The sequence below is a fragment of the Condylura cristata genome, unplaced genomic scaffold (genome assembly GCF_000260355.1).
Source record: "Condylura cristata isolate star-nosed mole 26May11 unplaced genomic scaffold, ConCri1.0 scaffold00016, whole genome shotgun sequence".
Taxonomy (NCBI): domain Eukaryota; kingdom Metazoa; phylum Chordata; class Mammalia; order Eulipotyphla; family Talpidae; genus Condylura; species Condylura cristata.
Genome location: NW_004567117.1, coordinates 7661426 through 7684899, shown reverse-complemented (window position 1 = coordinate 7684899; position 23474 = coordinate 7661426). Strand labels below are relative to the sequence as shown.

At 38.7% G+C, this 23474-nt stretch overlaps 1 protein-coding gene across 1 annotated transcript; it reads right to left on the bottom strand.

Annotated features, from left to right (window-relative positions):
• Positions 1 to 18820: 18820 nt before the first annotated feature.
• ZBTB14 (zinc finger and BTB domain containing 14) lies at positions 18821 to 22670 on the bottom strand. The gene is made up of 3 exons (XM_004683752.2): positions 22584 to 22670; positions 21661 to 21744; positions 18821 to 20642 (listed from the first exon to the last, which is right to left on the bottom strand). The coding sequence occupies exons 2-3, from the start codon at positions 21661 to 21663 to the stop codon at positions 19296 to 19298; spliced, it is 1350 nt and encodes a 449-aa protein (XP_004683809.1). The 5' UTR covers positions 21664 to 21744; positions 22584 to 22670; the 3' UTR covers positions 18821 to 19295.
• Between the last annotated feature and the right edge of the window lie 804 nt (positions 22671 to 23474).

Here is a 23474-nt window from a genome sequence, read left to right as displayed (position 1 = left end):
TATTAGTTTCCAGAGGAAGAGATTCATCTTTATGATCTCATTTAATTTTAATTAGCTTGCTAAAGGCCTTATTTTCAAATTCAGGGTTAGGGCTTCAATATATGAATATTGAGGGAGAGAACTGGAAAACTATGAGAAAATTAGCAGTTAGCAATTTTAAGGAAATAAGAAAGATTAGCACATAGGTAATTAAATACAGAATACAATCAATTAAATCAAATGTCAGTTTTTAGAAAGAAAATAAAATTTACAAACCTTAGCTAGACTAAGAATGAAAAAGAGAAAAGATGCAATAATTAAAACCAGAAATTAAATGGGAAATTACAACCAAATTTATAAAAATTAAAATAATAAAGAATTTAAAATATCATAATTGTTTCCCAATAATTAGATAACTTAGGTGAAATGGAAAAATTCCTAGAAAAACACAGATTACCAAAACTAAAATGGGACAGAAAATGTGAACAAACTTGCAATAAGTATTATCAGTGATAAAAGACAAAAACAATTTTCAGAACTAGATGATTTCACTGGTTATGTCTACCAAATATTTAAATAACACTAAATGATGTCAAACTCTTCTGAAAAACAGGACAACAGAAAACATTTCCCAACTCATTTGATGAGGTTAATTTTACCTTAAAGCTGAAGATAGCTCAAGGAAGTGAAAATACTACATATCAGTGTTCCTTATATAAAATTCCTCAGCAAAACACTATCAAACCATGTCCTCGAGCTGGTAAAGAAAATTTTAAAAACCCACAGCTATCATCACATTTAGTCGTGAAAGTCTAAAGATTTTCATTCCAAAACCAGGAAGTAGACAAGGATGTCCACTTTGTATTTCTTTAGCACTGCAGGCAAGAAAATTAAAACAACAACAACCAAAAAATGCAATTAAAAGACATGAGTTGAAAAGAAGTAGAACTAAGTATCTGTATTTTCAGATGATATGACCATATATATGTAGAAAACTCTAAAGAAGCCACTAAAAAGAAATAAAAATTAAAAAATATAATGGTTAAACAATTTGGCAAAGTTAAAAAGTCCAAAAATCAGCTGTATTTTTCTCAGTAATAGATGTATCACTGATCAGCAGTGCTCAGTCCAAAATGGAAATTAAGAAAATAATTCGATCATTAATAACATCTTAAACCATAAAACAGCTGTAAATATGTTTAATCGCTGTAAATATGTTTAAATTGCTCACACAACACACTGAAAACACTGATGAAAGGAATTAAAGATTTAAGTAAGTGGAAAGTTACTTTTTGTTTTGGATTGGAATATTTACTATTATTATGACTACCCAAAACAATCCATATATTCAAAGCAACCCTCCTCAATGAAATTGTTAGTGACCCTATATAGCTAAAACATTTAAAAATAACAATGCAGCGGTCCTCCCAGGTGGCGCAGCGGGTCAGAGGGATGCACTGCGAAGTGAAGCTCAGCCAAGGGTGGCCACTTCAATGTGAGTTCGATCCCCAACCTGGAAGTGATCCCCATGGCACAGCAGACCTCTCCTGTCTCGCCCACTGCTCCCCTGGCAGTGTACTTCACCTATCTGCATATTCGCCTCTGGTGAATCCCTTCACAGCCTCTCCACCTCTGGCATGTACCCCCATTTCGGTATGCATAAATAAAAAAAATGCAAAAGGATTCACACTTCCTGCTTTAAAAGTTACTACATAACTATAGTGATCAAACAATCTGATACTGGCATATAGTTAGACATATAGAATTGTGGTATATACTAAACAAGAAAATGTTTTTCATTCATAAAAAGGAGTAAGTAGTGATACATGATACAATGTGAGAAACTGCAAAACATACACTAAGAGGAAAAAAAGCCAGAATTTTAAAAAGTTCATATATTGTATGATTCTACTTATAAGCAATAACAATAAGAAAATTCCTGCAGACAAAACTCAAACTGATGTTACGAGGACCCCCGGTGGAGGGAGGAACTGCCTTATGTGTACAGACTGTCCTTTGAGGATGATAAAAATGCACAACATATGACTGTACTAAATAATACTGATTTTTTCACTTTCAAATGGTTACTGTTATTTTATGAAATTTTCACCTTCAATTTAAAAAAAATCATGCATAACAGAGAGCCTTGAAATAATACCCTTTAGCTTCCAGGAGGATTACTCAAATGTTAAATTTCTGAAGACAGTAAATTTCTCTTGAGGACTCTAAAACAAGATAACAAAGCTATTTAACATTTTTGAATCATTACAATGTACCAAGCATTATGTTAAAAGATTTAAGTACATTATCTCCTTAAAACTTAATTAATGTCATCATTACCTTCATTTTAAAGAGAGACTAAAGTATGAAGAGATTAAATTGTTGAAATTCCTACTGAGGGAAAGTGAATGGACCTCAGATGAGCATTCAGCTACTAAATGTGATTTACTTTTGCAACAAAATTAAAGAAACATTCACAGGCTCAAATTGGTGATCAAAAAATGTCACTTAAAATAACCAATTACATAAATTCTATCCCTATTACACTGATAAATGCAAGAGGTCTAAAACTACCAAGTGTTTCTGAAAATCAAATAGAAAGTGTGCTATTATCAACTAACACTATTTTTCATCACACATAATACAGCCACCCCGAAATGTTTTTGACTAAGAATAAAATATAGTGAGTCTCAACCACAACAGTGTAGCCCCATTTAAAAGAAAAAACAAACACTATATTTAAAGAAAATGTTTAAGCTAAAAAAAAAAAAAACCACCAAGATGAAACAAAGTGTGTTACTAATTCTGTGCTTGTGTCCCCAACTGATTAGACTCCTCTATAGATATGTTCCTGTAAACCTCCAAGCCAACTTTCCTATCTCTGAAACATCAGGAGACATTTTGAGACTACCTATAGTTCAAGAGCAATTATACAAAGTATGCTGACTTCATAAATGGATTTCCCTTTTTAGCTAAATTGAATACGACTACATATTGTCTGCCTCAATCAGAAGAATTAATTTCTAGCTATAAAAGAACATTACTGCTTATCCAGACTGAATTAAACTATTCATCCTGTTGTTTCCAGAATTCCTTTAGATTACTAATATGTCAAAAATCGACAGCATTTCTTTTACATTTCCTTGTTTTCTTGCACTTTAATAAATGTAGTTTAATAACATAAAGCTACTCAAAAATCCAGAAACATAGAAAGTAAAATTTTTCCACAATAAAGCCATATAAAATAGAAATCTTGCCACCCAAAAGCCTCCTTTTGGGATGCCCTTTTTACTATTTTATTATTCGCAATAATATGAATAATATTTTTGGATGCCCTTTTTATTTTCTCAAGGTTCATATATTTCTAATTACTAATATAAAATAGTTTAGTATTTGTTTTTCAAAGTTTTAACACAAGGTGTTTAACATTTCATTAGGAAATGTATTTGTATAACTACAATACTGTAATTAATGTACTTAACCTAAAAGTCTCCAACGGTAAAATACAAAAAGCCAAAATTAAAAGCTACCACACCAATGTAAATGACGAATGGAAACTTCTAGCAGAAAGTATTAGGTTCATATCTCAAAAAGCTAAAAAATTATGTTCCTTGAAGAAAATGTGACCGCTCATCAGAGTGTGTTATTGAGTTTCCTACTCCGTGAATATCAATATTCCCTACATATCAGTATTCCCGCCTGACATTTTCTAATTACGTCTATCTTAGATGGTTCTGGTACAGTGTAGGTACATTGTGTCCATCTCTGCAGCGCCAAAGTCTGGATTCTGGGTAAGACATGGAGCCTCAGGCACAGAGTGGCTCTTGGTAGATCTCCACTCAGTAAGACAGCCTGCAGGTACTGAGTATATAACAAAATTCTGGTTGAAAACACACACATACCTGAAGCTATTAGCTAGAACATAACACTGGGGGGGGGGGGGGACGGGTATGAGACTAGTTGGGTGGTAAGATTAGTGTTACTGCAAACAAGCATCAGTGCTTGCAGCCAGTGTGTATAAATAGTATCTGACTGACTACATGTTGTGCGTACTCCCATCAATATAATGGAAAGAGCATTAACCTAGACATGGTCTTTTTCCTATGAACCTTGGCCACCATCGTAATTTAAGTTCATCTTCAAAGTCCTGGCATTCAGAAAGCACTTTCTCAATCTTCCATCAACTTTACAGCCCGAGTAAGCTTGTATTTTCTCTGAACTGTCTTTTGCTTTGGGGTTGGGGATGAAGGTGTGGGAAAGATTCCATGAGATTTTATAAGACGCCTGATACAAGGAGGTGCTTCATTTCAAAAAAGCTGTACCTTGTCTGCTCGGTTGGAAGCCCCACTGGATAGTCCAATGTGGAGGCACAGACGTATTCTTTTGAATCGCCTCCTCGTAGCTGTGAGGACCTAGCAAAACACGTGAATCACCACGGAACACTCAGTAAAGACTGACACAGCAGTGGAGAAGCGGGAGGCCCCGCCCACTTTCCCTTTAAGCACCAGGGGCCCGCCCCGCGGAGGAAACTGACGGAAGTCACTGCACGCAGCCACGGCGGCAGATTCTTCCGCCGAGCTTGGCAACCGGCTTTCCGTCTTCCGTCACACACGCCACAGATTCCCTCTTCGCCCTCCTCTCCCTCCGTTTCTTGGGCGCCCTCTTCTCTGGCGGGGGACGCGACCGAGTGACCCTGCCCATCGGCCTTCGCCTAGCCCGGACCTTACGGCCGAAATGTTGACGGCGGCACAGCCGGGACCCGACCCGATGCCGACACGCACTTCCGGCGACACCTCCGCGGGGGTGGGGCAGCGGGCGGGGCGTGCTGGGCGCGCTGATTTCTCTTTTCTGGACATTCTGACCCGGAGCCGTCGTCTGTGCTGCAGTAACCGGCTGCGGGAGCTGCCCGAAAGCCGGTTTAGTCCTCTGGCCTGCCCGGTGGCTTTTTCCAAACTCGTAAAGGCTTGCCGCCCGATTATTTTCGAGCTGTTGAGCCAAAGAACTTCTTTCATTAGTTTTTTCGAAACCAGAAGACCCTGAGCCGAAACGACCTTGATGGTGGCATTTTTGATCTGACGATAGAGGAATGGGTAGTCCCCTGCATGGGCTGCTGGAGCCCCACTTTGGCTCATTGTGAGGGCTTTCATGGACGCACTGAAGCGCATCTTGGCTGATTTGGATGGAAAACAGCCTCACCCGGACCCTTAATGTCCGGAGGGTGACTGCGCGCCACTCCGCTCCCCACAAACCCGGTCCTGCTTGGCATTGAATCAGAACTCTCCAATTTACTTTTGGGCCTGGCTCTGCTGGGTGGGATGGCGATGATCACATATTCTTACCAACCACACTTCACTGCCTTTGCACTGTGTCTGGCTGCAACCCAGCAACTGATAAGGGGACCCTTTAGAAATGGATTGAACCACCTAGAATCAGCCTCTGCCATCTCTGGAGACGCTGCCGACTTTTGGAAATACATGGCCAATTTAGGAAAAGGGCCCAAGTTTCACACCTTGGTATACTGGTATAGCCCACACTGGTAAATGGTTTCCAGGGTTAGTGTTTCTGTAAGCCAAATTTAAAATTACTCCTTCCATCTAAAACCACAGCAGTCTCATTGATGGCATACTCTGTCTTTTGAGTGGAGAAAAACGGGCACTGGGGGCCTTGCTGGGGGTCTAGGGGGTGAGTCTCAATACTATCACCTGTAAGGCCTGCCTGAGTTTGATTCCCAGCCAGGGAGCTGACCCACCTTGTACAGCAGACCTCTCATGTCTCACCTGCTGTTGCTCCCCTCAGCAGTGTATTTCAATGTATCTGCTTGTTCTACTCCCTACTCTGATGACTCCTCACATCTTCCCCTCTCCTCCACCAACAGCTCTGGCCTACACCCCAGCTTTTTATAAATAAAATTTTAAAATCTTTAAAAAAGTTCAAGCACTGGACATCAAGTTATTTATTTTTAAAATTTTAATACATGGGCCCACTTTGATGGTGCAACGGGTAGCAGCACTATGAGATATACACAGCCACTGAAACAGGAGTTGATGCCATGCAGGGAGGTGAACCCCATGGGGTGGCAGACATTTCCTGACCCACCCACTACTCCTTTCAGCAGTGTATTTCAGTACATCTGCCTGTTCTGTTCCCCACTGTCTGGTGAATCCTCTCACCCCCCTGCACCTCTGACCTGTACCCCAGTTCTTGTATGTATAAGTAAATAAATTTTTAAAATTTAAATAGCTATCTTACACTATCTTATGCCTGGTACTGTACGTGTTATTACAAGGGTAATAAAGCTGTTTATAGGTACTCAAACTCAAATCTTGCACAAAGAAAAAAGTGTTACGGGCCTAGTAATGCTCCTCTGTCAGGAACCAGCATTTTTTACCTTTCACCTTATATTTTAAAAATATGTTAAAAACATGCTGTTTACAAAGGAGACAAAATCAAACCATATTTATATTCTATGGTGGAGATGGTGTTCTTTAAAGATGTAGGTAACATGGTAAAAAGGAATGATGCTTTGAGCTGCCTTTTATTGATTATAATAATATATACTAAAGTATTTCATATCCTAATTTTTTTTAAAGATTTTATTTATGCATACAAGAACAGAGGTTTGGGTGAAAGGATTCACCAGAGACAGTAGGGAGCAGAACAGGCAGATCTACTGAGGGGAAGCAGTGGGCAGGACAGGAGAGGTCTGCCATGCCATGTGGGTCTCACACCTCCGTACCTCTGGCCAAAGAGTAGGTTCTTACTGAGATCATTTTCTTAATTATTTGTTTATTTATGCATGTAAGAACTAGGGTGGAGGCCAGAAGTATGAGGGATGAGAGGATTCACCAGATTCACCAGAAACAGAGTGGGGAGCAGAATAAGCAGATTTACAGAAACACAACGCTGAGGGGAGCAGTGGGTAAAGCAGGAGAGGTCTGCTTTGCCCTGTGAGTCAGCTCCCTGGCCTGGGATCGAATTGTCCTTCAGTGGCTGCTGATAACTTCTTAGTGCTGAGACTTAATCCCTTGCACCACCAGAGTTCCCTGAGTACCTGAACTTTTTTGAATGTTCATTCCATCATCATCTTGACTTAATATAATCAACTAAATTGATAAACTTACTTTGTGTTTTTCAAATCATTAATAAATTCTAAAAGGAGACTGCAAGGGTCCCTGTAACATGTAATGCTGACATTAGCCTGATGACAGCTATATATCTTGTAATGTGCCAACAACTAGGCATGTTAAGGGTGAAAGAGACAGCTCTGACTGAAGTAGGGTAAAACAAGGGAAACAAACAGGCTATTAAAATGCAGGACCACAGCAGGGAGGGAGGGTATGCTGTGTAACACAAAGGTGCACCCAAAACCTCAGCCTTGGAGGGTGTTATTGACTGAATATTTGAGTCCCTGTAAGACTCTTATGTTGAAATTCCAACCCTCAATGTGTGGGCATTAGGTGAAGTTTTGGGAAAGTGTTTAGTTGTGAGAGTAGAGCCCTGAGGAATGGGACTAGTGCCATTCTGAGAGGAACCAGAGCTTGTTTCCCCTGTGCTTTGCACCATATGAGGCTGCAGCTAGAACATGGTCCTCACTCTACCCTGGGTCTTCCAGTGTCTGGATTTTGGATTTCTCAGACTCTAGAACTGTAAGAAATACTTTAACTCAGTCTATTACTGTTTGTTTTTGCAGCTTGAGCTAAAATAGGGAGCCGGAGATGGCTTCCTCAAGAGTTGCAAAATCTAATATTCAAAGTATGAGTCAGAATGAAGGAGGTGGAAAATGTCCATCTAGGCAATGGGATCGTATTTGCCCAAAGCCAGAGGTATGAGAATGTATACATATAAGGGAACTGTGGATAGTTGAGCAGAATTGGGGAGTGATTAGAAATGCTTTTGGTGATCAGGCAGATGGCTATGCTTAGGGACAGTTTCAAATACCTACAATTTCATCTGATTATATCATCATCGAGGTCATGTTTTCTGACCTAGACTTATGCTTTATGAGTTGACCAGTTACTTCAAGTTGAGCTATATTAGGCATCTATCTCTTCTCCTATGTCAGTAATTTTATAGAAACAAATGAGGTTACTTCAATAGACATGTTTTTTGTTGTCGTTTTTTAAAGATTTATTTATGCAGACACAACTGGGTCTTGTTCTTGTCTGCAAAAAGATAAGAACAAGACCAGAGGTTGGGAGGTGGTAGGGGTGAGAGGATTCCTTAGTAATTAAATTTATACTACTGCCTCATAATTAACATTTCTTCATCAAAATGCCTACAAATCATCCACATAACCCATTATAAAAGATGTATATGTTTTTATCAAGCATGGTAGCTTGAGGGTTTCAAGAATATTTTTGATTTTTGGTATACTTCAGTGGGTGTTTGCTTTGTTTTATTTTTGTTGTTTTGTATTTAAGTATCCTGGAATGAATTTCACTTGAAATGTTGTTCATTCACTTCCCTAATATGGCACTAATACACTCCCTCTATAATGTTTCCTCTTCTTAAAAAAGAATGTGATGGCCCTCCCTGGTGGCGCAGCGGTTTAAAGCGCTGCACTAAGAAGCTAAAGTCATTTCCGCATGAGTTCGATTCCCGCCTGCCCCAAGGAGATCCACATGGCGAGGACCGCTCCTGACCAGCCCGCTGCTCCCCTCAGCAGTGTACTTTATCTATCTGCCTGTTCTGCTCCTGGCTCTGTCTCTGGTGAATCCTCTCACCCTCCGCATCTCTGGCCTGTACTCCAGTTCTATATGAATAAATAGAACCTCCCCCACCCCTCCAATTTCATGTCTGCTAGAAATTCATTGTGAATTCTTATGTAGATATCAGATATATGCTAATAAAACCTTTAAAAAAAAAGAAAGAAAGAATGTGGTACCTGGAACTGGGAAGTTGAATGTTAAAAGAACCAGAAAATGTGGCTTAGTGGAAGACACGCAAGCAGTTGCTGTGTGATTTTGAGACTGGTAGTTACTGTTAACGTCCCTGTGGCATCATGCTATGCCAATGGCCTCCTAACAGTATCCATTCTTGTTCCAGTCCATTGCATCCCTTTGTCATGGTTACTTTTTTTTAACTTCATCCTCCCCCCCAGTATTTTGACTTACCTATCTCTTAGTAAGAAAGATTTGCCAAGTACATTCACTACTCACTTTGAGGTAGTGTATATATATGTGTATGTGTATATGTGTATGTGTGTATGCAGTATATAGCTCACATTTCTCTCACTGGACCCCTTTGTTAGGGGACTGTAAATATCTGCATCAAAAAAAAAAAAAAATACAGGCACAGAAACACAAAATCCCCTGTTGTTTTAAACTCCAGAAAAAAATAATTGGTTAAGAGAAATACTTTCTACTTTTGAAAGGCATATTAAAAATGAACCAAGATAATTCATTAGACATTATGAAAAATGCATTGACTGACCTTTGAAGTTCAAACAAGCTCAAAAAGAGCAAGATAATTAAGGAAGACAAGCAAAAAGTCCAACAAAATACATGAAACTTGACTAATGAGCATGTTTAAAATAATGTGTCCTCATGAGTAATTGATGATCTTATAATTCATGAGTGCTGAGAAAATCATAGCAAGAAATGATTTGCAAAAGTTCATCAAAACCAAGTAGGAACATAACCACCTCATTGCTTATCTTATAACTGATTATAAAGTTCTAAAAGAAAGAACATAAGAACTGGGGGTGTTACCCAAATGGATCTATTTTCAGTTAAACACCTCCCCCACCCCTCCAATTTCATGTCTGCTAGAAATTCATTGTGAATTCTTATGTAGATATCAGATATATGCTAATGTAAAATGTAAGGTCCCTATCCTTCCTTATTCTCAGGGATATTGTCTTGGCTCCCAGAGTTGCTGCTTATCAGCCAGGTGTAGGTTGCACATGAGGCCTCTCACCAAGGCAAAATTCCTTGTGTGAGGAACACACTGGGGAGTCAGTATCTGCTGAAAACAGCAGGCAGATATTAGTATAGAGACAATAAAAACTTACATCCGAACCCGCCCTGGTGGCGCAGCAGGTTAAAGCACAGCACTAAGAAGCTAAAGCCACTTCAGTGGAGTTCAATCCCCTCCCCAGAGGTGATCCACATGGCGCAGGAGACCTGTCCTGACCTACCCGCTGCTCCCCTCAGCAGTATACTTCATCAATCTGCCTGTTCTGCTCCCCACTCTGTCTCTGGGGAATCCTCTCGCCGCCCCTGTACCTCTGGCTTGTACCCCAGTTCTGTATGCATAATATTAAAAAACAAACAAACAAACTTACCTCCTCACTAACTGCTTCCCCCACAGATGCACACCGCCTACTTACTCATTGCACCTTTATACTTTATGCTAATAAATATGAGATTACCTTGGATGGGGGGGGTACATTAATTCCCATGTAGCCCTCTGGCTTCTCATTGCTCCGGATAAGCTTTCATCCTACCCTGCTCGAACACTGAGGACCCATGAGGTGTCAGTAACATTAAGATGAGGTCATAATGGATTAAATGAGTCCTAAATCCAGTATAAGTAGTATCCTTACAAAAATAGAAGAGCACCTGAGTCACACAAGGAAGAAAGCCGGATGACCACGAGGCAGAGATTGAGTGAGGAAGCTACAAGCCAAGGAGTGGCAAGGATTACTGGCAACCAGCAGAAGCTAGGAGAGAAGGCATGACACAGATTCTTTCCTAGAACCTGGGAGAGAACACAATTCCACTGACACCTTGACTTCGGACATCAGGCCTCCAAGATCAAGTCAAATATTGAATCCATTGTCTGTATCTGCCAAAATCTTTGAGCCACTTGTCTTTAAGTAACAAGTAGGTCACATTTGGAATTGATATTTTATCAGTTTTTCTTTAAGTGACCAACTTTTATTTGTTCAATGCCATTCACAAGAATATAGTACTTACAAATTAAATCTACCTTCACCCTTTTTTCATTGTTCCATGACAATACAGGCATTCATTAGGTGCCTGTGAAACCCTAAACACAAATTTTAAAAAGTGAACTTACAAGTGAATAATAGTTATTTCTGGCTTTTAATTGTATGGCCTTTCATAAAATATTTAACATTTCTTTTAATTGTTTTTAATAAAAAGCAAAACAAAAATTAAAATGTCTCCTAGAGAACCACAAAGCCCAGTGATTATATCAGTATGAGAAAAGGTTATTTAAGTTAAAACAGCCTTCAGGAAACCACTGAAAAAGTTATTGCAACATATTTATATGAATATCACAAGTTTTATAGTGAAATAATAACATAAAGAGGAAAGGTTTTTAATGTTAAGAAAAGGGACCAAATTCTTATTGGTTTCTTCAATTTTATCTTGAAAAATTCTATAGCTTCTCTACCTGCTAATGTGTTACAATAATCTGTTGCACACCACTAGTAGAAGTATAAATGGCATTGTCTAAGGTAATTTGGCAGGTGGTAACAAAGTCTTAGAATTCTCCTTATCAGGTTGACTCAGTAGACTACTTTTAAAGATATAGCCCAAGGATTGATGCTCTGCAGATATTTGGTCACAATGGTGTGTTTGATACATACTCAAATAAAAGTAAATGCTTTAATAAGTGAGGGTCACATTCAAAGAATAGAATACAGAAAAATAAAATGATATTGTGTGAGAATTGAAAAAAAACCTTTTTATAGGTTGTTCAGTGAAAAGAGCATGATAGAAACAGGATTTATAACTTAATCCTATGTTTAAAAATATAGAAAGTCTGGAAGGCATACACAAAAATGTTGAGAAATTCACACAATTTTAGCATTATCTAGGGAATACTGCAATGGGACAAAAATGAATGGATTCTAGTTATGATAGTCTATATTCCAGTATAGAAAGATAGAAAATAAGCAAAATAGTAAATAGTTTTTTTTAAAAAAAGTTTCTTATGGTAAATACAGTGGGTAGTGAATACCCTGGCGGAGGTAGGTGAAGTTGCTATCTGTATAAAAGAGGTTGAGAAAAGCCTCACTGCTAAGATGACATTTGAGCAGGACCTAAATGACCTCAGGAATTTGATGGAACGGAAATTCCAGTTTCTATTTTTAAAAGGTCATCTTTAGCATAGATTGTGGAGGAGCAAGTGCAGGAACAGGAAGCCTAGGAGAAAGTCACTGAAATGTCTTGACAGGAGATAATGGTAGCTTGTAACTGGGCAGTCAGATTTTGAAAGATGAACCAGCAAGTAGTGATGGGGGTTTGCTGGATATGGGATTTAAAAGAGATTTTATAGCTTTCTTAATGGAGAGTATGGAATTGCCATTTGGTAAGATAAGAAAGACTTTTGAAGGCACATATTTAGCCATCAGAAGTTTGATGCATATCTGAGAAAACTACTAGAAATAAATCTAGATATTATATGCTACATGGAAGAATTTCTCTCAAGAATCTTCTGTTATCCCGTGGTGTTATTGATCCGTGTGGCACCACCCATGCCTACCCCCATCACACCACATACACTCCTATTGCATGGGATGACATAGCCTTACTACAGTTACTGACAGTAAGAAATTAAAATTGGAACAATCCTGTTACAGACTAAACTCTCTGTATTCATTTTACAATGTTTCCATAAATCTAAACTAGTTCAAGTATAGAGTTTTTTTTTTAAACCTTAATCTATATGTTAGAAACATAAAAGTTAAGGCAATCTTTCAGAAATTAAATTGAGAACAAAGAAGTGGAAAAGAAGACATAACAAGAAATTTAGAGGACTTGTTTAGGAAAACTGGAGGAAGAGAAAACAAGGATGAGGAATCATAAATGAAGTAATTCAAAACCTTTCTGAAACTGATGGACAGAAATAGTTTTCAGACTGAAAGTACCCACCAGTTTTCAGTACAGAGATCCACACCAGGAACCATCATATTCCAAAATATGGGAATGAAGATTCTTCAAGGTTCAAAGAGAGAAAAACCTATAGGTCACATATAAAAAGGATAAAAAATCAGAATGCCTTTAGATTTCTCAAGATTTTTTTCAAATTTTTGAGATAGAAAGGTTTTTAATATATGTATTTATGCACTTTTACCTGGAGCAGAAATCAAAATTGTAACTACTTACAATAACTGCCCCAGTTTCCTATATTCAGCACCTCAGAAAGCCAGATGTCACCCCGCATCTGCCTGAAATTAGGAATCTGGGAGTTCACAGGGGCCTGAATTCCTCCCCTCACCCTCTTGAGAGAAGCAGAGAAGTTGGTCCCCAGTGAACAACAATCCTAAACACACTGGGAGATAGGACTCTCAATCTTTTCAGTGTGTCAAAGGTCTCCTGCCATCCAATTACCCTTTAGTTTCCAAAGCTTTAATTGTGTAGAAACATAAGATTATTCACTGCCTTGTGGTATTATTTGTAGACCTAAATTCCACATACAGCTCAACTATCAAAAAGTGTGAGCGTAAAATAGAACTCAAAAACTTACCTTCTGACTCATTCTTCAGATTATTTTGTGCTCTTCCACCAAAGCAAGGGGGTGAATTATGAAGATGGTATGGCATCCAGTAACTTTTTATAATAAAAATTTGCCTATTTTAAAAGATTTATTTATTTATTTATGCACAGAACTGTAGTGTGGACTAGAACTGTGAGGTGTGAGAGAATTTACTGGAGAAAGAGTAGGGAGCAGAACAGGTAGATCTACTGAAATACACTGCTAAGGGGAGCAACAGGCAAGACAGGAGAGGTCTGCTGTGCCATGTGGGCCAGCTCCCTGACCAGGGAGTAAACTCAGGATATACAGTCAGGGGTGACAGCACTGAGACTTAACCCCTAGGCTACCAGGGCAGCCCAAATATTTTTAGTTTCTTTTATATACACTAAAAGTCTGGGACTGTCTTTAAAAGAAGAGGAGGAAAGCTCAGCTTTGGCTGCACTTCATCATGTGCGGCATGAATTATTTAGCTACAAATTGTGAAAATCTGAGTTGAATCATCCACATTCCCTTCATCTTAAACAGTGACACGTTAGAAATGTTACCAGCCTCTGAAGACCAGTCTCCTACTACCTCTCGCATAGGTAGTAAGGAAACTCACTCTGGGATTATCTGTGGTGCTCAATGAGAGTTTAGCAAACACCAGGTAATTACATTCTTGGCCATTATTAACCCCCAGAGTTAAATTAAAAAATGATAGGATTGAATCCTGATAACCTTGAAGACCATATAATACAAGTCCTTTTTTTTAAACAGTGTATATACCTTATAGCCAGTAAATATCTCAGTGACCAAGTTTCAACACTAGAAGTGACAGCTAACCAACAAAAAACCCAGCAATGACTAAGAATCACTTAGCGGAATCAGAGGCTTCTGCCTTCTGTTAAGAGAAAGTGGCTACATTCCAAATTAGCTTAACAGCATAGAATGCCTTCACAGAATTCCATCAAATGGCAGACTGCCTCATGGAGAAAACCAACAGAATATTTTCTCCCTCAGATTTCCTTAGCTTACTTGCTTTCTGCCCTATGCAGACATTCACTCTCTGCTCTAAGGGAGATCCTACTGATTTGAGGTGTCATTTGGAGCTGCTCATGGAGTTGTCCCCCCTCCAGAACTCAGTAACATTCGTATTCGCAGCTGCTGGAATCCAAGTCCTCATTCTATTGTTTCTTTGTATTTGCACTGGTATCTTTCTTGATGCTAGGGTCCCTCATTAAATAAATAAATAAATCTTAATTTCATTTTACTACTCCTTTTTTAAAATTCAATTACCACTGAGAGAAAATAACAATTACTCTGTGGAAACTTTCTTTGTATACATTTAAAAATGCCATTGGAGCTATGTTTTGGTTCTACACTTTGTAACTGCATACTAAGAGCTCTGACTTTCTAAGTATGTCCTACATTAAGATACCAAACAGTACATTTTAAAAATGCAATTTGCCCATACTTCTGTAAATCTTTTGTAAAGCTTGGGAAAGTACCCATTTAATTCCATGCTGATAGTAAGCTTCACAAAGGCAGGGCTTCAGTGTTTGTTCATTATTGTATCCCTTAGCATCGAGTCCAACGCCTGGCACATACACAGCATATTTGTTGACATATATTTTAACCTAACTTTATAGAAAGATTACGTACCTCCAAGAGCAAAGTGATTTAGTAATCTTGTATTCTGGAACTAAGAGGAATATTGGGATTCTTGGCAAGTAGCCTCAGCCTCTTTTGGGATAAAGAAAAAGATTATCTTGGAAGTCATTAGACAGGAAAGGGTTAGGTGTGATGTGAAATACATACAATTTTAAAAAAACAAAACATAAAAATGCCCAGTGAAGTACATGATTTTACGAGACTAAAAAGGCAGTCTTCAAATCAATTCTGTCATAACAGGGACCAGGCAGTCCAAGTGTTGCACTTGACTACATCCCAGTGACCTAGTTAAAATGATGGGAGATTACAAATTAAAGAGAAGCCACAAATCATGGAACAGTGTGGTAATGCAAAGACAAAAACAGCTTCTGTAGCTATTTTCAGTTTAGGGCCTAAGGTTATACAAACGACAGACAACAAAGTCAAAAGAGAACTTAAAATTTTGTTTCTAGCTTTTCTATTGAGAATGCCCTTTAGGAAAAAGGGTACATTTATTGCATATCTATAACATGGTAGGTGATGTCTTAAATGTTATCACATTTAACTTTCATGGTAGACTTAGAAATAAGTGTCTACTAAACTAACTTCCTCCTCCTCCTAGATAATGTAAAAATCTGCTTGAATATTGGTAACTGGGAGTATTTCTTAAAGAGATTATGAAAACACACAACTGCAGAAATTTGTCACAATTCAAATGAATTAGACCCAGTTCCTTGAAAAGGACCTTTACGGAAAGTGAAAGTGACCTTTAAGGAATCATGAGTAACAGGTGATGGGTGAATGCCATCTTCATTTTTAAGCTGAAATTTTTTTCTCCTGGGAAGACAAAATCTGTTAGGGAGGGGCCATATCTGTTCTGCCTTTCTATCGCCAGCATCTAGCCCAGTGCTCCAACCACAATGCTCAGTGCCTGTTGAGTGAGAGCCAGCCATCTTCACCTATCTGAAGCGTTGCCAAGTAGATACAGGATTAAACTTGAGTAATTCCAAGGAGAGAGCTATCCCAGTTATAAGAATGTATGCCAAAATCGAGACCATTTAAAACTGACGTGCAGACAGAGCTGTCTCAGGATGGAGTGCACAATCATTAGGGAGAAACGGAGCTCCCATCACTGAAAGTGCTCATTGACTCATCAGTTTAGGCACCCAACTATCACTGTGACGGTTACTACCTTACCTCCAGCCTGATCTGATGTCTCCAACCCTTTGGTGGCGGCTTGAAGAGGCAGGTTGGGGATGGTACTGGGAAAGGGCTTGTTTGGTAATGAAGAAAAAGAGGTGAATGTAGAGAGGTAATTTTTGCAGGTCTGTTTCTGGAAGCCTCAGTTCAGCTCCTCAACTCAGAATTAAAGCCCATTGCTCTTGTTATACTAGTTCTATTACGCTTATACAGCCTTTTTACAGATGTTCCAGGAACTTATCACCACTAACAGCACTGCTCCAGAATCCCATTTTCCCAGTGGCTTAGAGTTAACCTTAAACAACATAACTAAAATTGAAACTACATATCTTTGCATCATTCTAGTCTCATTTTTTTTTCAATAGGATAGACATTTGTTTACTATATTTACATTTGATATACTCTGACGGCAACGATCATTTTTTAAAAAAAATAATATGACAGTTTATATTTACAACATTTTGTGCCTTTTTCCATCTCAGTTGTAATCCCTGTGGGAGAACCTGTCATTTTTAACGATCCTAAATTTGTAAGGAAAGTTCATTAGCAGCCAATTTCCCTCTCTCAGAATTCCCCTTCAAACCTTCTTTACTAAACCTTCTTTACCTCCCTTCCTCAATCAAGGTCAAAACAATGCAATTTGTCATTTAAGTTAAAATCAACTTTGCAAAGAGAATCAACATACTTTGTACGAATACCAAAAGATCACTGTTAAATAATAAAGGCTGGTAATGTTGACATTTAGATTTGCCCTTCTCTCTCACATTGCACATTAGTGTAAGTTAATTTCAGAATTAACCCTGAGATTGGACATTTCCTTCAATTGCCTACCATAAAGGCCAGGAGACTAAATGAAGGCCTTTTCTGGAATGGCAGGCAGTCTGAATACCAGGAGCCAGCACACAGGAGAACTGCCATGCCATAGTTTTTCTACCTCCAAGAAAACATGCACTTTAACACACATATGAACCCAGTACAGGTGGTAGACATTAAAATACAAATATATTTCTCATGCAAAATAGAACAAAAGTTATTTACAGAATACAAATAAAGTGCTGAAAATCAAAATTTCTTTTTAGGGGTACCACCATGATTATGTGGTCTCAATGAAGATTAATACCACAAGTTCAACTTGCAACTCTGTAAAAAAATGAAGATAGAAAATGCACTTTGGTGGAAAACTGGATGTATGAAAAGCTAAGAAGAAATGAAAGCAGGAATGATAATAGCAAATTTTCTTTTATATACAAAAATGAAAGCCCCCAAAAAAGGTTTGCTGAGTAGCAATCAACAAGAAGTTAAATTATGTTTCCTCTGCTTTGGTTAAAAAGCCTAGGAATGGCATTGCCTCCCGTTCTACTTACAGCATGTAAACACAGTGACAGGACCACTTTTTTGACAGAATAAACAACTCGTAAGAAATAATTTTAACCTAAACTAAGCATTTTACCAATAAATAAGTTTCTTAAAAAGGTAACACCTTCATCCTGCAACCTTGAATATAACATATATGGCAACTTAAAAAAAAAAACAAACTCTCCCACAAGAGTAACTACAGGTGTTAATGCAACAAGCTATAAAATGAAATTATTTTAATGTATCTTTAAAAATAAAATCCTATCAACCCAAAATTTGAAAGATGGACATTTTCTAAAATTGTACATTCTAAAATAACCGAGTAGTACTTTATTACAGAACATAATTCAAATTAGTTACTTCAATATAATCCTAAGGAAATGCTAAAAAAAAATTTGTACACCAAAACTGGAACAGCATTTATAATTCTGTTTATGGTTATAAAAAGGCAATCAATTTACTTAAAACTGTAACCAGTGATGAAATATACTTCAAAAACATAATCATTTGGTCTGACATTCTTTAATATCAGTTTAAAAACAGTCTGATGTTTGTTGCTGATGGAAGTTATTTTAATCCAATGTGCAAAGAAAGTGCAGCTGTCTACTTTCACTTGAAATACATAAGACCAATACTTCTACACTATTTACACACTTAAGACTTTAAATTTGTTCATTTAAATAAGGATAGTGCATTTCCTTTAAGGATAAATCATATGCTCCCAAGAACCCAGAAGGTTGTTATTCTGTTAAATGACACAAATGCAGCCAAAGAAGCATCCCTGTTCCTGTCCTAATTTAGAGTCTAAATAAAAATCCAATTGCAAAACCAGTTACAAATTATTTTGATCTAATAATCTTAGAATTGTTGCAAATGTGAATACCTTGTATTTGACAGCCCGGGTCCTACTAACCCTTGTCTGTTGTTCTCACCACTGGTCCACCCACAACCTGGACCTGTTGCAGAGTTGCAACATCTCCAAGAGGAGCTGAAGAACTCAGCCTCACACCACCAACTCATTGGAGGATTTGTTTAGCCTTTGGGAGCTGGGACTACAGCTTGGTGGCAACTATCAAAATGGAAAAAGAAATTCTTCAGCAAAGCAATCATTATTTGTGCACAAAAAGTGATACAAAATTAACAAATCTAATATAACCAAATCTAAGACCATTCTGCATTTTCAGAACTTGTTTTCATATTTGCGCAGTTCTTGGTCAACCACCCAGCAGTATTTTCTTTGTTCTACATGAAGTATTTTTATTAAGTTATTAAAAATGTTATGACCATAAGTCACATGTAATTGCAATTAGGAAATCAATGTACTCAATTATCACTCTGTGCAGTGCACACACCAGTGCAGCAAGTGTAAAGAGGAATTAACAATGGAATAGAAGTCTCTCACTTCTGAAGTGGACACAGCTCTCAAATTAAAATAATAAAAAAGAGGGAGGGGGTCACTGGCAACATTAATACTAGACACTAGACAGACAGTGAAACTGGTCAAAACCAAGGAATGTTATTTCCTTGTAAAGTTTTCAAAATACCTAGCCAAGCACTGCCTTAAGTCCAGCGAGTATAATGCTCCACAAATTTCACAAAAATACAGTGACTGGCATTTATTTATTATGAACAATGCAATCTCAGTCCTGTGGCTCAGGCGGAGTGTTCCTGTCCCGTCACCTCTAGCTACAAGCTATCGTTTCCAACTGCTGCTCCGCTTCTGCAGCCATCGCTGCTGCCTGCAACTGTTCTGTCTCACTCTGGATGGCACTGGGGGTAACCTGCTTCCTTTCACTGTGCATATTGTTCTCGTGCCTTTTCAGATCAGATGCCTTGGCAAATGCCTTGGTGCAAGAGCCACATACAAAAGGCTTTTCCCCTCTGTGTCTTCGCTCATGATCTTTGAGGTGGGACTTGTGTTTGAAGGCTTTGTCACACATATGGCATGCAAATGGTCTTTCATTACTGTGAACTCTCTCATGCTTCTTTAAGTCTGGGGCGCGAATAAATGATTTTCCACACACTTCACAACTGTAGGGCTTATATCCTGTGTGGATTTTTAGGTGTTCTTTAAGGTGGGCCTGTGTGGTAAAACCCTTTGTACACATTTCACAAACAAATGGCCTGTCTGCCGTGTGGAGTTTTTCATGCTTCCTCAATCTGCCTTCATCTGAAAATGTCTTACCACAAGCCTGACAGGCAATCTGCTCCCGATGGTGGCCATAGAGTAAGTATTCAAACTTCATGTCACTGGCAGCTGTTGTCCAGCCTGGTGTCTGTTCATCCTTCACCTCACTCATTCCATCATTAAATGTTAAGGCTTGAGGGGTCTGGGACCCCAAATCTTTCGATTCTGGAGTTTCCATGGATTCTACTTCCTGGCCATAGCAGTTGACTTTTCGTACTTCCTCGCTCCCCAGCTCTTTCAAGATGGCTTCCTGAACCCTGAGCGTAGTTGTGGGAGACTTGCCGTCCTCCTGACTCGGGGGGGTGCCTTCTACTGTATCATCAGAGGGACTGTCATCCTGATCTCCAATTTCTTCCACATCATCATCCTGAGTATCAGCAGCATCTCCAATAGGTCGATTTATTTTGAGGCAATACTTACTTTTTGATTGGCCATTGTTTTCATCAGGACTAGATACATCACGCTTCTGAGAACAGAGTTTATCCAAAAATCGGATACCAAGAATCTGACCAGATGACATCATTAAGTTAACATCCTCTTTTTTCACTGAAATCTTTGCTGTGTACATGTAGTTCAGGACTTCTTCAAATATATCAGAACGAAGAAAATCTATTTCTATTACTGAAGAGCTATCAACCTCAAGCTTTTTGAAAAGCTTTTTAAAGTAGGTGCTGCAGGCTGCAAGAACACATCTGTGTGCTCTGAATTTCACATCCTCAACCACAATAGCAATATCACAAAATTCTCCTTCCAGGCGCTGTTCATTTAGTGTTTTCAAAAACAGAGTTTTATGATCATCGTCATTATATTTAATGGTTTCAGACATACTGATGAAAAACTCCTACAAGAAAAAGTTTAAAAAAAAAGATTAAAAATTATGAATATTTTCCCATATGAAGACACAGGTAGATTTTCATTTTCTGATCGAGTTTTGGTATCTAAGTTTCTGTAAGTCAATGTTAAGCATTGTTTAAGAGTGGGTAGAAAAGACTGATCACAATTTACAGATTTCCAATTGCTACTTTTAATTATCTTCATTTAGTATACTAAGTACTTGCTTAGTTGCAGTAATAACAGTTTTTACTGAGCACATAATACATGTTAGGCTTAATCTTCACAGATGTAATGATCAAACATTCATAAGAATGAGGTTAGGAACCTGCCAATATTCTTGTTATTTGGTAGAAGGCTGCAAGGCAAACCTGCATTTCCTAATAATTAGAGGTAATAATGACAATTCAGCTCAAGGTCTAAGAAACAGATTTAAGGCGAAGATCCTCTAATCCCAGTCCCGACTGCATAGATTCTAATTCCACATATGGAGAACTAACAGCATTCAGTATTCTTCCTTCATAGAAAAGACAAATCATTACTGCAGAACTAAAAAGGGATTTCATTACCAAGGCAGTTCATTTGCTGTTGTCTTCCAGATTTTCTATACCAGTTTTGGGTCATTACTGAGTGAGGGTTAAGGTTTAATAGACCTTCAGTGAATCAGATAACATCTGTGAAGACAGTGATGAGTGGCTTCATCCTCTCTGGATGCCAATCTATCTGCCTTCCAGATATGAATCTCATTAAGACTGGAGGTACTTGACAAGTGCTGTATTTTATGAGTAAAAGAAATTTAGAAGTGGCATGAAAGACATGTCATCAGATGAAATAACTGATCTCTTTAAAATAATGTACCTCATATATTTTTCTTCCAACAATAGTCCCCTTTCAGTAAGAAAATATGAATATGAGGAAAATACACACTTCCCATAAAGAAACAATGCTAATGCTAGTGATATATATTTATGTTTTAAAACAGGCAATGACTCCTATACTCAAGACATAGTATTCAAAGTTATAGTTACCATGAACAATTCAGGCTATTATCTTAATGCTTTAAACACCAAATTCTTCAGATCAGAGTAACTCTGATCAGGGGCACGCCAGTCCTACAAAAGAAGAGACACATACAGAGTGAGACAGGAGCTTCCTCTATGCCAAATTCTGAACAAAAATGTATTTCAGAATTACTTAAAAAACCTTTCATTTTTTGTTTTCTCACTGCACCCATTTTCAGGCTGGAAGCTTCGGAGAGGAGAGAAAGATGGCTGTTAGCATAAGGTCCAGCTCTGAACAGTTATAAATGAGAACAGGTCAGGGCTGCAGCACATAGGGTGTGGTAAGACTACACACTGGGAACTGGAAGGATGGGTTTGAGAAGTACTGAGGAACTTCTCCTTACAAAGCTTATGTCTGTATTTGCACAGGTGTCAATAGCTACACAGATACAGAAAAAGCTAGTGAGCACCCATGGCTCCCACCATTTTTTTGCTGGGTATGTAGTCTCCGTTTTCTGTAGGTTCACTAAAACAGTTTATTTTTTATAAATATAGAAAATATTAGGGAAGTATACACCCTTGACAGTAAACGGAGGAAAGCAAATAATAGCTGCCTTTTCTTTCCTAACTCCACGTGATGTTAAGTACTACATATCTCCTAATTCACACTGGTCTTTAAGCCTGCATTTGAAAACTCCAGCAGTTTTTGCCTCCACCAGTACAGAAAGGGCCAAAGACTTCTATCTTTCTGTTTCTTAATTCTTACCGGGGGGACTTCATCATGTACACCCATATGCTGAAAAAGATAAAAGGTTTCCTCTACTCAACAGTGACCACACAAACTGTGTGTGCACCAATGGAACGGGTGCAATATTCTAACACAAAAACTGTGTTGTGGGACCTAAACCTAGAGACCATCATTCTGAAAACCACCAAAAGTTCCCACTTACACAAGAGTGAACACATCCATTTGTTGACTAAAGTAGCAGGTGTTTTCTCATCTGCAGAGTGAGGGCTGGGCAAAACCTTTCAGTTCCCTCGATGCACAGGCCAGCAGGCAATTCTGAGAGTGCAACCACTCAAAACCTTCATACTGAGTTACTTCCTGCAGTAGTCGTAGCACTAAGGCTTGTGGGATAAAAGTAATACTAGGAGAGGAGAGGAGTGGCTATACAGTACCCATGGCAACGCATCAGTAGCCATCCTGATTTTTTAAAATTTCTTTTTTAGGCCCTACTCTCTCTCAAGGACCTTTTTTTTTGGTTTTTGTTTGTTTGTTTGTTTTTCCCTTATTGAGATCTTTCAATTTTAAGTTCAGGTGGGTCAAACGGGAAGATACCCTTAGCCAATGTCAAGTGCCTGTGAAGGTGGTGGAAGAAAAGATGTAGCCCGGGCGACATCTCCATAACAAAGCTGCCCTTTTATTACAACAGTCCAACCGCTGGTGCTCTGAGCCATTTCAGAGCAGGGAGACCAACCTCCAGCAAAGGCAAACATATAAACGGCGGTAGCCGCCTCCCTTAGCCCATAGTGGCCACAACAATGGCTGCGGCACGATTTCCCGGTTTGAAGCTCCCAACTTCGGGATGGGTGAAAGCAAAGAAATCCAGCTTGAGCCTCTTCAGGACGGCCTCGCTCCGGTTTCTCAGGCTCGGGAAGTGGGAGAGGAAAAAGCCGTTTGCATTCCCTCCCAAACAAAAGCTCGCTGCCTCGGAGCTGGGAAGCAAAAGGGCCACTTTCCCTTTCACGATCCGCAGACTGGCTAAGGCTGCGGCCGCGGCCCCAGGCGCGAGATCGAGGGCCCGCGGCGGCCCCAACAGCGGCGGCGAGCGAGAGCGGGC